The following is a 14,267-nucleotide window of genomic DNA, read 5'->3' as shown; positions in this document are numbered from 1 at the left end:
AATTAATTCTTTTTAATGATTCTAAATACTACAGGATATTAAGTATTTCTTTTAACAAATCTCCTTGTATATGCTATACAGGCCCTAAGATTTGTAATATTTTACAATATTCAAGCATTATACACAGACGCCAAGACTTTTGTCTTATGAAGGACAGAACAATATAATAATTTAATTTTTTTAATATAATATAATACCATTTGACTAAAAAAGTAATATTATTTACCACTGGATAGATCCGGTCGGGTGCGTTCAAAGTGGGCTAAATTGCCATCCCTAAGAAAAGCCCATAATTCGGCCAAATGTTTCTAAGGAAAGCCCATAATAGAGCAACCGCTTAAAAAGTAGGTCCACTATATAAACAGTTATGTTTTCGTGAGTTCAGTTCAGTTGACAGCGACATGCAACATTGTCAGACAGGGATACTTCGCTCATGACGATGTTCATAAAATTGGCAAAGTTAACGATGTCTTCTCTTGTCTTCATCTCTTAAACTTTTCAATAAAAGAAACCCTTAAAACCCTAACAAAAACCCTCTCGTTATCATCTTCACCAACAAGAAAAGGTAAAGCCTTTCTCTCTTTTATGTTTCTTTTCTTCTTATTCTGCCTATTTCTGTCTCTGTCAATTTTTTTGTTCTGGCCAAAACCAAACCGTTCTTCCTTGACTCAAATTCCCATTCTTCAAATTTTTTTTTTTCTGGCCAAAACCAAACCGCTCTTCCTTGACTCAAATTCCCATTCTTCATGTAATTGCATGGGAAAAGTTTGTTTCTTCGATCGTTTTGTTTCTATACTCTGTTTTTCGTTTCACAAAGCCGCTAAAATTGTCTTTCTTAATGTTTATATATATATATATATATATTTATATATGAACTTTTTAATGGAAAATAACTGCTATGTATTTAAATTTTTTTGAAATTTGACAGTTATTTTTGCCTTAGAAGTTGATTATCTGATATTGAAGTTCATAGAGAAATTAGTTCGCTAGAAATGGCTAGCACTGGACAATTCAGTGGCAAATCACTTTACAGAGGATTGACAAGTAGAAGTAGTGGTGAACAGAGTCGATTAACAAAAGGAAAAAGGAAATTTTGTTTGTTGAATCAAAGTAAAGTTCCTAAAGGATTGGGGGGTGGCGATATAGTGTCGAGAAAGTGTCATTTGTGTGCCGAGCAAAAGAATTCTTTGTCGCCTCTGGTGATTAGACATCGGAAGGCGCGATTTGGGGTGGTTTGTTGTCAGTCAAGTTCTGGGTATGGTGTGGAATCCACTGATGAGCAGGAGAGATTGGTTTTAGAAGAAAACAAGTGCGGCATTATCAATGGTTCGAGAGGTGAAGAAAGGTAAGAATGAAACTGCATCATTTAGATTGGTTTAGAATGTCATCATTGTAAGATTCTGTATGTTTTTGAAGGACATTCCGCCCCCCCCTTTTCTGTTTTAGTATTGACACTGTTTTCGTAATCGAGAACATAAATTAGTATCAATCATGTTCCATTGGTTACAAATTTCATCAAATTGAAGAGGCATTAGTCTTTTTCCACATAGCTTGCTTTCTTCCTTCTATGATTAATCATGTTGCTTCGGAAATCTAAGGATTATTCATATGTGATAGTACTTGCTTTCTTAATTTTGTTTGCAGTGAGTCAATTGGGGTTCTGATCAATCAACCACGTTCTTCAGATGTCAGATGCGAGCTTATAATGCTTTCTTTGCCTGCAATTGCTGGACAGGCTATTGATCCTTTTTCCCAGTTGATGGAGACAGCTTATATTGGCAGATTAGGTTTAGATCTGCCCCTGCATTATAGCTTTCTTTGTGTGATTATGCGTACTGGTTCTTTGTCTCTGATTACTGTTCTGTTTAACCTTTGCCTTGATCTTGCTTTCTTAGGTCCAGTAGAGTTGGGTTCTGCTGGTGTTTCTATTATGATATTTAACAATGTATCAAAGCTATTCAATATTCCTCTTCTAAGTGTGGCAACATCTTTTGTGGCTGAAGACATTGCAAAGAATGCAACCAAAGATTCTATTTCAGGTATAAGTTTATACCTGTTCTTGATGTTTTGATTGCCATTTTGAACACGGGCATCATCACGGTGCAGCAAGTGCTGAAATTAAGTTCCAACGATTTTAGATGATTGTATTTATATGGATGGGTTATACAGAAAATGGCATCCAAGAAGGCAGTACTAATGGTAAACCTATTGGGATGGTTGAAAGAAAGCAACTATCCTCTGTGTCCACTGCTTTAACATTAGCTATTGGGATAGGAATCTTTGAGGCTGTAGCCTTGTCTCTGGGATGCGGATCATTTCTCAACTTGATGGGCATAACTGTGGTAAGTTTTACATATACCAAATTTATGTGACATTTCATTTGATCTTAAGCATCTTTCTCTGTGGCCATCTATAGCTTCCTGTGAAGACGCGTTCATAAAAAAAGTAGTTGTTCATGTAAATGCTGTTTTTACATTTTGAGATCAATCATTTTCTGAGAGAGTTTCAAGCTTTATCATATTCTGAACAGGAGTCACCAATGCGCATTCCTGCAGAACGATTTCTTTCACTAAGAGCCCTTGGTGCTCCAGCTGTTGTGGTCTCCTTGGCTCTTCAAGGCATTTTTCGTGGCTTTAAGGATACTAAAACTCCTGTATTTTGTCTTGGTAAGTGTTTAGTTCACATTTGATTTTCTCACTAAATCTTGATGTAAATCTGTGGCACTTTAACTGTTTGGAGGGCACAATAAAATTAATATGATGAATACTTAGAAAGATATTGTTGTATTGCTCGAACCATCTCTGTCTTGCTGCTCTCTCTTTCTCTCTATCTCAATAATTAATCTAGAATGGCCCGCTCTCGTCTTTTCTTTCAATTTTGAAGGAAGAAGAAATCTTGTTATGTCTGCTCTCTTCTTTTCTTTTCAATTTTGAAGGAAGGAGAAACTTGTTATGTCTCTCCCGATTATTAATGTAGTTCTTCCATATGCAGGCTTGGGTAATCTATCAGCTATATTTTTATTTCCCATACTCATGTATTATCTTAAGTTGGGTATGACTGGAGCAGCTATTTCCACAGTAGTGTCACAGTATGTTTCTCTATGTTCTCCGAGCTTTAATACAGTTCTTCAAATGCATTTTTCTGACAAATGTTTAACAATAATTTCATTAAATATTTCATTCTAGATACCTTGTCACCTTTTTGATGGTTTGGCAACTAAATAAGAGGGTTATATTATTACCTCCAAAGGTTGGAGAGCTCCAATTTGGGGTCTACATGAAATCTGGTGAGTTTTCTCCTTAAATTGGAATCTAACTAAATGAGACTTAACTGGTATTCTGTTATGATGTTTACTGATCTCTACTTCATGCCTAATATTACTGTATTTTTATCTTGTTTTCCTGAGGTTCCTTGTTCTCTTATAGGCGGCTTTCTTATTGGAAGAACTCTTGCTGTTTTAACTACCATGACATTGGCCACTTCAATGGCGGCTCATCAAGGTGCAGTAGCAATGGCTGCGCATCAGATATGTATGCAAGTATGGTTGGCTGTTTCTCTTCTCACAGATGCACTGGCTTCATCTGGTCAGGTACAACTTTCTCTTCATTAAAGTCATCTCGCCAAAATATCATCACAACTTATATCTACTTGTTATACTCCATAATCTATTTTAGTTCCTTATTTTGAATCACTATAGATTCATTTGAATTTCTCTCATCCGAATGTATATTCATGTCTCTTCTCACAGATGCACTGGCTGCATCTGTTGAGGTACAACATTATCTTCATTAAAGTCTCATCAACGTATCATCACAACTTACATCTACTTGGTTATACTCTAGTATCATTTTAGCTCCTTATTTTTAATCACTATAGATTCATTTGAATTTCTCTCACACGAATGTATATTCATGTCTCTTCTCATAGATGCATGCTCAGGTACAACATTCTCTTCATTAAAGTTATCTCATCAACATATCATCACAACTTATATCTACTTGTTTATACTCTAGTATCCATTTTAGTTCCATATTTTTAATCACTATATATTCATTTGAATTTCTCATCTGAATGTATATTCATGTTTGAAGCATGGCATCCATATAAGAATAGAAGTATAGCTGATATGTTAGTACTAGAAGGAATATACGTACCCAAATGAATTGCTTCTGAACTAGTTCCATACTGTGCATATGGAAGTTATGCATTTCCAGCAAGTTGATATGAACTCCCATTTGACATGTCTGTAATTTTTAGTTCCCTTCCACATCAAATACTTAGCTGGTGGTTCTACACATTATTTACTGTGCTCTTGTTGCCCAACCTATCTATTTTGTAGGCTCTAATTGCAAGTTACTCATCAGAAGGTGACCACAAAACTGTGAAAGATATCACAAAATTTGTTTTAAAGGTGGGCTTTCTTGGCCCTTCTGTTATTCTGAGTTTATACCTTGGGATAACTTATTTTCTCAATTTGCTCATAGCTTGATGTACATGTTTTCCTAGATTGGACTAGTTGTTGGTGTTTCATTGGCTGCAATTCTGGGTGTATCTTTTGGTTCCATAGCCACCTTGTTCACCAAGGATGCTGATGTATTAGGAATTGTAAGAACTGGGATATTGGTATGTGTGCTAATCTCTATTGGTGTTTCTTTCAGATTTTATTTATCTGAGTGCTCCATATTTGTAGTAAATTGATTTTAAAATTTTCCAGTTTGTTAGTGCTAGTCAACCTATCAATGCCCTAGCTTTTATTTTTGATGGTCTTCATTATGGTGTTTCTGACTTTCCATATGCGGCGAAATCTATGGTAAGCTACAACTCTGTAATTCCTTTTCTTTTCCCAAATGTCCACGTTTTGGGTTAATCTTATGTCTGGTAAATGATCTACAGATGTTGGTTGGATTAATATCATCTGCCTTTCTGCTTTGTGCTCCAATTAAGGGGCTCCCTGGGGTTTGGTCTGGTTTGGCTCTCTTCATGGGTTTGCGTGCAGCAGCAGGATGTGTGAGGTTAGTTGAACAATATTTGGTGTAAATTTTTATTTTCATGATCAAAGACTGAGCTTGCAGCAAGAGTTTTTGGTTAAGGAATGATGCTTTTTTGTTTTGAAAATCAGTGTGGCCTAGTCATTAATCTATTTCTAGTTATGGGTGTAACTCTGTCGAATAAATTTTTAACTAACAATTCTACTAAATTAGTGATGCAGTATCATTCTTCATTGTATTCATAGCCTCATATATGCGTGGCCTAGTTTTTTAAGCGAGTCCTTAATGTCGAGCATTTGTATAACATGCCAAGGCATACCCCCCCTGTTATTATGCTTCTGCACGATGCAGACTTGACATTTTCAGTATGGTGTTATTTTTTATATAAATGCTCCTTCTTCCTTACAGTGTTTTATTTTCATTTTCAGATTACTTTCAAAATCTGGTCCATGGTGGTTCATGCACAAGGATTTAGAGACTATTTAGGTTGGTTAAAGTTCAGATTCAGGCTGCTCATTTTCTATTGTAATTTCCTCCCTGTAATTACTTAGTTGCTTAATTTTGATTTCTGTAAGTCCTCGCAAAAGAAGAATTATTAGACTCAATTCTGCTGAAAGTTATTAACCTAAAACATAAAATGCCCTACTAAAATATATTTTGGCCCTTGCCAATTGCCTTAGCGGTGATACCATCAGAGGATGAAATATAAAATGATGTTCGATGTAGAGGCTATTAACTTTTCATCAGCTTTGAAAATTGATGCCTATGGAGGATGAGGACACGGCAGACGCCCTTTTCACGAAGAAAATTTATTTGGTCGAATGATGCCTATGGAGGATGAGGACAAGGCAGACACCCTTTTCACGAAGAAAATTTATTTGGTCAGCCTCCGTATAAGGATAGCCTTGATACCCTTATCTGTCATATGGAGTTGATTTCAAGAAATCAAGTCAGCTGCTGGCTTGATTGTTGATAGCCATAAATGGCTCTCTGTGGCATCTAACCACTTAGCCACTTCAACAAGGCATTTCAGTCTTATTTACAAGCGTACTTGAAATATTCCAAAATAAGGGAGATAATTTCCTGATATTGCCACCCAAATCATCAGGTGTTCTTAAAATTTGAGGAGCAGGGGTTTCTCGTCAACATCCATGACTGCCGAACCTTGTTCTCTCGTAATTGAATCACCAGCAGCAGGTGACACTGTAGATGGATTTGTTTTAGACGAAAACACCTCAGGCTCACGTGGCTGCAAATCACTCAGGAGGATAAATCCTGAAGGTGCTGACTTCACGGGATCATATCTGTTATCTTCCAGAAATTTAATAAATTTTTCCTGAGCAGGAACCACCCTGGCAGGGTTGGTTAAAATTTCGAAAGAAGGCTCAGGTTCTGCGGTGTCAGTTTCTGCGCCATCCACCTGTCAAAAGAAACAGTCAACATGATAATCAGTAATCTAGACGTTACAATTAAATTAATTCTGACGGTGATTTCTAAATCTTAAAGGGTATGAGGAAAAAAATGATAACAGTGACATGTTCTATAGATTCCTCTAAATTCTCGAAACCATAATGAAACTGCAGTTTGCAAGTAAACAGCAATTTTTCCTGCATGGGATCGCCGTTTTTTTCAGTTGATGATTTCCTTTTTTCTGCATCTTTAAAACAGGAAAAGACTCTTTCCCATCTGCCTTTTTAGCATTAGCTTTCTTGTCCGCTTTTCTCTCGGCCGTAGCTTCAGACTTGGCTGATGTTGACGGAACTGCAGGAGGAAGTGCCACAGCAGGTGCAGTGGTAAGAACAGTTGCTGGTTTTGGATACCCAAACAGAGAAGGTTTTGCATTTGATAGGAACTCAAGCCGTTATCTTTCAGGTCATATTCCAGCCCAATAAAGGCTGTAGGGGAGCATGACCGGCTTATGAAATATACGAGGGGGTGTCAATACCAAAACTGGCAGAAAACAGCCAGGCCACCAACTGCAGCGACTTTATCGTGTTTTGTCTTCGAAAGTAATCTTGTGGTCACATTCCTCCCACCAGCATTAAGTATTCCAGAAGCCAGGATAGCTTCCATCTTGCTCATGTATCCTTTCTGCTTATCAAGAGTTATCTTTTCCAACTTTTGCCTTCAATAAAATAGCAAAAATACATTAAAACTCGGTCTTCCATAAAATGACAGAGAAAACTAAGATATTGTAGTGGAATACCTGAATGTTGCACCACGAGAATCACTGGCTCCATTCATTTGGACCATGATCATTTCCAAAGCAATAACCGCACCTTGACAAACAAAATCAACAGCATCTGATGTCAGAGGTTCTAGCAATGTTATAGCGTCACTCAAGCATGTGCCAAAATGCCCACTGCGAGAGCTGCACCATATCGTACATGAGGGTTGTAGGATTTCAGTAGCAAGGAGACTATTTGAGGAGTCTGCAGTTTCAAGGTGCAGTGAGATTTACCACAATTGACAGCTCCAGCGATATTAGAAGTACAAAAATAAAAAATAAAAAATAAAATGAAGGGAGAACTAGAAAGCTAAAATTCAAACAACTGTATTGAAAATGAAAATGAAGGGAGAGCTAGAAAGCTAAAATTCAAACAACTGTATAATTAGATCAAGGAATTGAGTAATTATTTTAATTAGACATGAGAAGCAAGCACTACCTTATTGGATGAGAATACCAATAGCAAACATTAGATCATGGAGCATAAAGTGTTATGGAAGAGAGAAAGATCCAACCTGCTCTGGCCCACAGTAGTGGACAAATCCAAGTGCAATAGCAGCAGTTCACCTCACGTCATCATTTACATCTTATGCAGCAAAGTATAACAACTGGCGAATGACGTTATTGTTTGCTGTTCTCCTGTAGGCCAATGCCAAAGCATACATGCCACCATAACGAAGTATAGGATCTTGATCCCGAGTCAGCCTTTCAATTGGTGTCTGCTTCTTCTTCTCTTCCATAAACTGTAAGGGCTATTCCCAATGCAAGTTCCAGCAGCATATGACCACAGTATAAATAAAGTGGAAGAGGATCGTTGATGGCCTAACCCCCTTCACAGAATATGAATATTAGATTTACCTAGTAATCTTCTCATGTTGTGTCTGACGAGCACAAGCAAGCATCTCGCTTGCAGGCCAGCAGGTTCTCCAGCCACCGCACTATCAGCATGCAACACATTTTTTATGTCATCATAGATATTTTCACCAGCCGTTGCTAGAGTTGCCAATCCAAGACCTAAGCATGCACCATGTTGAACAACGTGCATCAATATTATAATCACCTTACGTTTTGGCTCCAAAATGAATCTGTAATGGACATAAAGCAGTAAACACACCTCGAAGGCTATCGCGAATACATTGCTTGATTTCCTCCCCGTGGTTAGCATAGTAGAGATCCATAGCACAGAGTGCACCACCTTTTGTGTATGCAATACAGCTGACACAACTTGGACTTTCAAAAACATAAGGTGACATTTGTGACTCACCCTGCTGCAGCTGCAGCTGTTCTCTGTTGTTTCTGTAAATAACACCAAGTCCAGCTATTGCGCTGAACTGGGCCCAATTTCCCCCCTTTCCCAACAAATCCTGATAGTTGGTACAAGCCCCAAAACAGTCGAGTTTATGAAGTGATACAAGTATAACAATGAAAAACAAACAAAATGATACAAAAATCAAAGAACAACAATAAAAAGACATGCAAGATTTATTATTCACCAGATTCTCCCGGACGAATGTATCAACAGCTGTTCCAGCATGCACTATTGCATTTCAATATAAAGTTGCATTATGGCAGACACTACCACTTCTCTCAATAGGCTGCTTAATAGTCTTCGGAATAAGGAGATATGACCTGCAATCAGATCACGAGTATCATTTCCAGCTCTTCTATATTCCACTTCAAGAGAAACCACCAATTATTAAAAACAAAAAGGAGTATTTACGGATTTTTTTCAATTTCAAAACAGAAAACGTCTTTTTCCTTGCTTGTACTGACTGTATAAAAAACGTTGGGTCAATTCTATTGATGCCTCTCCAGACGAAAATTCTCCTGATCTTTGTCAACCTCTCAGCATACATTCCTTCACGTGGATCTGTTGCATGATCATTTTGAGTAGAATCTGAAGGCTGAGACATTGAAAAGAGGTCTCAGTCTGGTCCTCATTCTCCACAAGATCAAAGGCTATTTGAAATGCCACCAAAGCTCTGTCCTTATTTTTAGAAAGTAAAAGTTTTTCCAATATGCTTGCCACGCCTTCGGGTTCATCCAAGAGCATTAGCTATTGGCAAATGCTCAATAAATCAGGATATGCAGCTCTCGGTGAACATTAACAATATGACGGAAAACCTGTAGAAAAGACCAACAGATGAACAGTTCATGTCACTATTTTCCTTCAGGATCACTTTGGTGCAATGAACATAACACATACACTGATTAGAGATCTTTGTTGAGCCAGCTCAAAGAACCCATGAACTCATGCCGATACTCTCTATGATCAATGAAAGAATGACAAGCGTTGATGCAAAATGATAGTGTTCCATGAACAATATCACTTCTTTCGATTGCCTCCACGAGTTTATCTATTCTTCGGCATTCTATTGCAGTTCCCACTGCTTGTTGGTATTCTCCATGTTCGATACACCTAAGTGAATGAATGGTAAGAAAAGAGCCACAGAGACTTGCCGATTATCAAAGAGAAATTCACATCTACGTACTTATCCAACATTCTCTCCACAATCGCCCCCAGCATAGGGTCTATTAGTCAGGACTTGATTCAGTTGCCTTGGATTTCAGTCTAGCATACGGATCTATAGCCTTACCTAAATTTAGCAACAGAGGCAAAATGTAGGGCAAGTGAAACAGGGAAGCATCCTCAAACCTTAAATCATCAAACTAAAGCAATCTTAAGTAAACAAATGATGTTGATATTTGGCTTAAACTTTCCAAAATTTCCATCAAACAGCATCTCTTCAAGGTAACTGTAACACGAACCAAATTTCTAATCCTTCAAACACCACTAGTTTCAACGCAAATTGATCAGAATGCTTACAAATAAGAGCTAACCAGAATCCTCTGAAATATCAAACAGGGAACCAGCTCCAACGACATGAGATAACGAATCATCATCATATCCGCCCAAGTGATAATAAAGCTAATGAAAGAAACACGACCAAATAAGGATTGCATTGTGCACAGGAAAATATTGAGCACTAGAAAAAGAAAAGGGACAGAAGAAAAAAAGAAAAAACAAGAAACAAGAAACGATCAGTCATTGCTAAAAGGAGACAAAACCTTCAAAGAAACCACCATAACTGCAATATAAACCGTTAAAGCTGCAATGCTTTTCACTAATAGAAGACAATGAGAAACAGATAGAAGAAGCCAAGTTCCGAACTTTATAACACAAAAGCTTCAAAAACAAAAACAAGAAAAAGCCCAGAACACAAAAATTCATAAAGTGAAAGAAAAAAGGTATTTATGAGTGATATATACATAATGGGGATACTGTTGGAGATTTCGGGCCAAAAGACATCAACAAAGTTGTTAAGATTGCGTAAAGCTTGCTTATTACTGGGTTGTCATCTTTAAGCATTGACAGTCATCCAGAAACCGAATTCATTACCTTAGCCATTGCAAAAACCAGAAAAATTCTGGACCCAAAATCCATTTTTTGAAGAGAAACAAAGATTTGAGCAATGAAAAGAGAGAACTTTGGTTATTCTGGTTACTTGCAAACAAAGTCAGGTACTTCAGAGTTATTTGAATTCTAACAAGTATAATGGAATAAATCTGTTTTAATCATTCAGTCATACCCTCTCATAATAAATTGTTATATTGCTACATTTTTCATGATAAAATGTCAAGTGTCGCCATTGCTCTTTGTACGGATTTCTTCATGAAATCATATTAAAAGAAAGGAACTAAATGATGCATATAATTGAAATATGTCCATATAGCACTTGGATATATATATTATTCAACTTATAAAACATTAATTTGCTTGCATATAAAATTAAATGAGGCTGAAATCTTAGAAACAATCTCAAGATATAAGACGGGAGATTCTTACTGGTTACATGGAAGATATAAATATACTTAATCACAACACTAAATCTTGAAATATTACAAATGTCTTTGATTAAATGTCCTTTGGTGAGAAACTTATGTGGATGCCATCTCCAAATCCCAGAATAGGATTTCTGCCAATGTTTCCTTGCTTGATTATATTCCACCTATTAGAAATCAAAACCCAGAAAGGTATTAGCGACGATTTACATGAAACAAATTTGGCGACATGAACAAAGATTAAGAAAAAAACAGTTTACATGTAGAATCATTCTTGAATCAAACTCGGTTATTGCAGTACAACTCATAACGAAGGCACAAGTTGCTTCTGCTGCAAACTCGAGCTTGGTTGCGAAGCTAAAAACCTTCTCGATAGGATTTAGGAGGTCAAGCATGCATATTGGGTCCATTTGTCCTCGTTTAATAATCAGGTGAAGCATGTATATTGGGTCCATTTGTCCTCGTTTAATATATTTTTTTAGGGTCTTTGATCCCCATTTTTACAAAAAAAAAGAAGAAAATATTAACGTTTACCTATATTTGGTGACCAATTTGTGAAGGAAGATTGCCATGAACAATTTAGTGAATTCTGAGCCTGCACATTGTCTCCTTCCTCCACCGAAAGGCATCAAGTTCTTAGAAACAGCATACGAATCGAAGTCCTGCGTTTTTCATCCAGCATTAGCAGATGTAAAATCTGTGGGTTTTTCGCATTGAATTTTGTTTCATTGTGGAATAACATGTATACCTTCCATCTCCAAGGGTTAAACTCAAGTGGATCCTTGAATGTGGCAGGGTTTAAATGAAGGGCAGAATTTACAACCATGATAACCCAACCGGCAGGAATTGTATATCCTGATCAATTATAATCCCCTCTCGTCAGAAACTTGATCATAACAATATGCAATCAAAAATTAAGTAGACATTGAATGTCATCAACAATATCTTACCTTTCACTTGCATATCTTGCAATGCTCTTCTTAACAATCCGGGCGCAACATTTCCCAGCCTCAGGGTTTCATTGATTACCTGTGATTTCACCCCCAATCAATCCAGGTTCTGTGAGATTGTTGCAACTTGCAATGGATCGAATTGACTTAAAGGAGAAGAAAAATCCAATGGGGTTAGAGAACATGCCTGAAGTGAAAAAGTCATTGAGTTATATTCAGCCCATGTAAGTGGGGAATCAGGATTCTCTCTGTTTTTCAGAATCGCTTCATGCTCAACCTGGTAAAATTAATCAGCAATGCCAGGTTAAAACTATCAAGTTATAAATTAGTGGTTGGGGGCTAAAAATTAAATTGTTGATATAAACTGCATAGACTTACTGTCAACTCCTCTAACACTGAAGGATGGTCTCCAATTAACTTCAGGGATAGTGTCAGTGCTGCTGAAATCGACTCGAAGCTCGCGAATAAAATCCCGAAGATCAGATTTACAGTAAAATCTTCAGTTAGGAACTTTTCTTTATCCATATCAGCTATGATTTGATCAAGGAAATCTCCTCCTCGTGATTCTGCTGGTGAATTCATTCTTTCCTTCAGTGTATTCCTCAAGATACTCAGCGTGCTATCTTTGTCCTGAACATTAAGATGTAAGAAATTGATTGGTTCTATGATCTAAAACAAGGTTTGAGGTGAAGATCTTTTTGATTTATCTATTTTAACTACCTTTAAGCATTTGTGGTATGTTGTGCCAGGGATGTTCAGGGGCAAGGACATGAAGGCATCTATGACCTTAGTGAACTTTTCGCTAATCTTGTCCGATGAGTTTTCAGCATCATAGCCAAAAAGCTGCTTCGCAGTAAAGTCACAAACCATCTGCAATGGCAAGAAAAAGTTATCAGACAGCATATAATACGTGTTTGTTGGAAGTGATCAGAGTCTATCAATGAGCTTGGAATTTACAATTGAAACAGCCGGTTTGACATCGACCGATGCGTCGCTAGACCACATTTGCAAGGACTTGCTAACAATGTTTTCAACTTGAGGAAGCAACCTTTCCTTAAGGCTCTCAGAACCAAAATGAGTCAGGGTCAAACTTCTTGCATATTTGTGAATGATACCAAAAGCATTAGTCCTTGATTCACCGCTTTGAGCGAAAAGCTTAGAGAATGTGTCCATATACCACATCTCAACCAACTTTCCTTCGTTTTGAAAGATGTAACTGTTGATTTCTGGATCAGCAGACACCACTGCAGGTCGTCCGAGGATGTTTGTTCGAAAAATCGGTCCATACCTGAAGATTTGAAAATATTATAGCGCATACTTTCGAGCAATGTCTTGATTAAAGTAAAGAACTAATATCATATGGTTGGACACTAATAGAATTACCTTTGAATTCTTTTCTTGATGAAAGGGTGAAGATCGAGAGAATAACTTGGAATAATCAACTCAAGAGTCTCTCCGATGATTGGCAACCCCATGGAACCAGGCGGCAGAACCCCATTACAGGTCGGGTTCCTCCATTTGTTTATCCAGTGAGTATAGTATACAACAAGCACAGCGACAACACACAATACAAATGTCCACATTTTTTAGCAGGTGCAATTACAAACACAGAGAAATGACGACTTTGGAGAATTCACAAAGAACGCGTACTTATTTATATGGGCACAATTGCTAGAACAGGCCAAATACCCGTTAATATAAAAATAATCAGTACAAAGTATGTAGGATAAACCACTGGCTCAAGGTAGTGACAACCTGAGGAATCTTGGATAAAAGACACTGCAAGGTAGCCGGTGAAATGTTCGAGGAGTTCAACTTCTAGTCTAGGTATCATTGGTCCATATATATATATATTGAAGTTCTTGCTAATAGAACAAAACTAAAAACCAATTGTACATTCCAACTCAAAGAAAAAAGAGAGTTTTATATTAAAGTTTGAGTTCGTGGGGTCAGCCTCCCATTTGAGAACAGTGAAAAGAGAGTTTTATGCCATAGTTTGAGTTCATGGGGTCAGCCTCCCATTTGAGAACAGTGAAAGATGATTGATTAGTCCAGTCCATTCCTTTATGTTGTAAGAGATTACTCTTTTGGAGCTGCCTCGTGAGCAAGTTCAGAGCCGTTTCATGCACCTTTAGTCCTGCACATAAGCTACCCAATGGCATCTAGTGAGCCTCTGAAAATATTTAATTTCCATCAAATTCTCTGAACGGGGCATTTGCTTGGGGGGCTGGCTTACAATTGTTTGATTTTTGTGAAACT

The 14,267-nt window shown here is 37.3% G+C and overlaps 2 protein-coding genes and 1 pseudogene across 5 annotated transcripts; 1 reads left to right on the top strand and 2 right to left on the bottom strand.

Moving 5' to 3' along the window:
- Positions 1–385: 385 nt before the first annotated feature.
- On the top strand, positions 386–5,593 carry LOC105140937 (MATE efflux family protein 3, chloroplastic-like). 4 transcript variants are annotated; one of them, XM_011047986.1, is made up of 14 exons: positions 386–565; positions 974–1,345; positions 1,645–1,787; positions 1,896–2,039; positions 2,170–2,342; positions 2,531–2,666; positions 2,992–3,088; positions 3,186–3,286; positions 3,426–3,589; positions 4,340–4,411; positions 4,507–4,623; positions 4,715–4,810; positions 4,894–5,012; positions 5,417–5,593. In XM_011047986.1, exons 2-14 carry the CDS (start codon positions 993–995, stop codon positions 5,472–5,474), a joined length of 1,773 nt encoding a protein of 590 aa, XP_011046288.1. In that variant the 5' UTR covers positions 386–565; positions 974–992; the 3' UTR covers positions 5,475–5,593. The 4 variants fall into 4 exon arrangements, with proteins under 4 accessions (XP_011046288.1, XP_011046287.1, XP_011046286.1 ...); XM_011047985.1 differs by having other exon boundaries at positions 947–1,345; XM_011047984.1 differs by having other exon boundaries at positions 944–1,345.
- A 330-nt stretch (positions 5,594–5,923) lies between these two features.
- Positions 5,924–9,122, bottom strand: LOC105140938 (26S proteasome non-ATPase regulatory subunit 1 homolog A-like; annotated as a pseudogene).
- Positions 9,123–11,022: 1,900 nt separating this feature from the next.
- Positions 11,023–13,591, bottom strand: LOC105140935 (cytochrome P450 87A3-like). The gene is made up of 9 exons (XM_011047981.1): positions 13,392–13,591; positions 12,966–13,296; positions 12,729–12,878; positions 12,387–12,638; positions 12,196–12,285; positions 12,009–12,087; positions 11,807–11,913; positions 11,593–11,720; positions 11,023–11,225 (listed from the first exon to the last, which is right to left on the bottom strand). Exons 1-9 carry the CDS (start codon positions 13,589–13,591, stop codon positions 11,132–11,134), a joined length of 1,431 nt encoding a protein of 476 aa, XP_011046283.1. The 3' UTR covers positions 11,023–11,131.
- Positions 13,592–14,267: the final 676 nt, after the last annotated feature.

The sequence above is a fragment of the Populus euphratica genome, unplaced genomic scaffold (genome assembly GCF_000495115.2).
Source record: "Populus euphratica unplaced genomic scaffold, PopEup_1.0 scaffold136.1, whole genome shotgun sequence".
NCBI classification, from domain to species: domain Eukaryota; kingdom Viridiplantae; phylum Streptophyta; class Magnoliopsida; order Malpighiales; family Salicaceae; genus Populus; species Populus euphratica.
Note: the sequence above shows the minus strand (reverse complement) of the source record. Positions and strands in the feature narration are given on the sequence as shown.

Coding starts and splice junctions, on each gene's coding strand:
- LOC105140935 (XM_011047981.1), bottom strand. CDS start 13,591: ATGTGGACATTTGTATTGTGTGTTGTCGCTGTGCTTGTTGTATACTAT. Junction 12,286..12,386: donor CAGTGTTAGAGGAGTTGACA/GTAAGTCTATGC, acceptor TAATTTTACCAG/GTTGAGCATGAAGCGATTCT. Junction 11,721..11,806: donor TTAACCCTTGGAGATGGAAG/GTATACATGTTA, acceptor TGAAAAACGCAG/GACTTCGATTCGTATGCTGT.
- LOC105140937 (XM_011047986.1), top strand. CDS start 993: ATGGCTAGCACTGGACAATTCAGTGGCAAATCACTTTACAGAGGATTG. Junction 2,667..2,991: donor AACTCCTGTATTTTGTCTTG/GTAAGTGTTTAG, acceptor TTCCATATGCAG/GCTTGGGTAATCTATCAGCT. Junction 5,013..5,416: donor GCAGCAGCAGGATGTGTGAG/GTTAGTTGAACA, acceptor TTTCATTTTCAG/ATTACTTTCAAAATCTGGTC.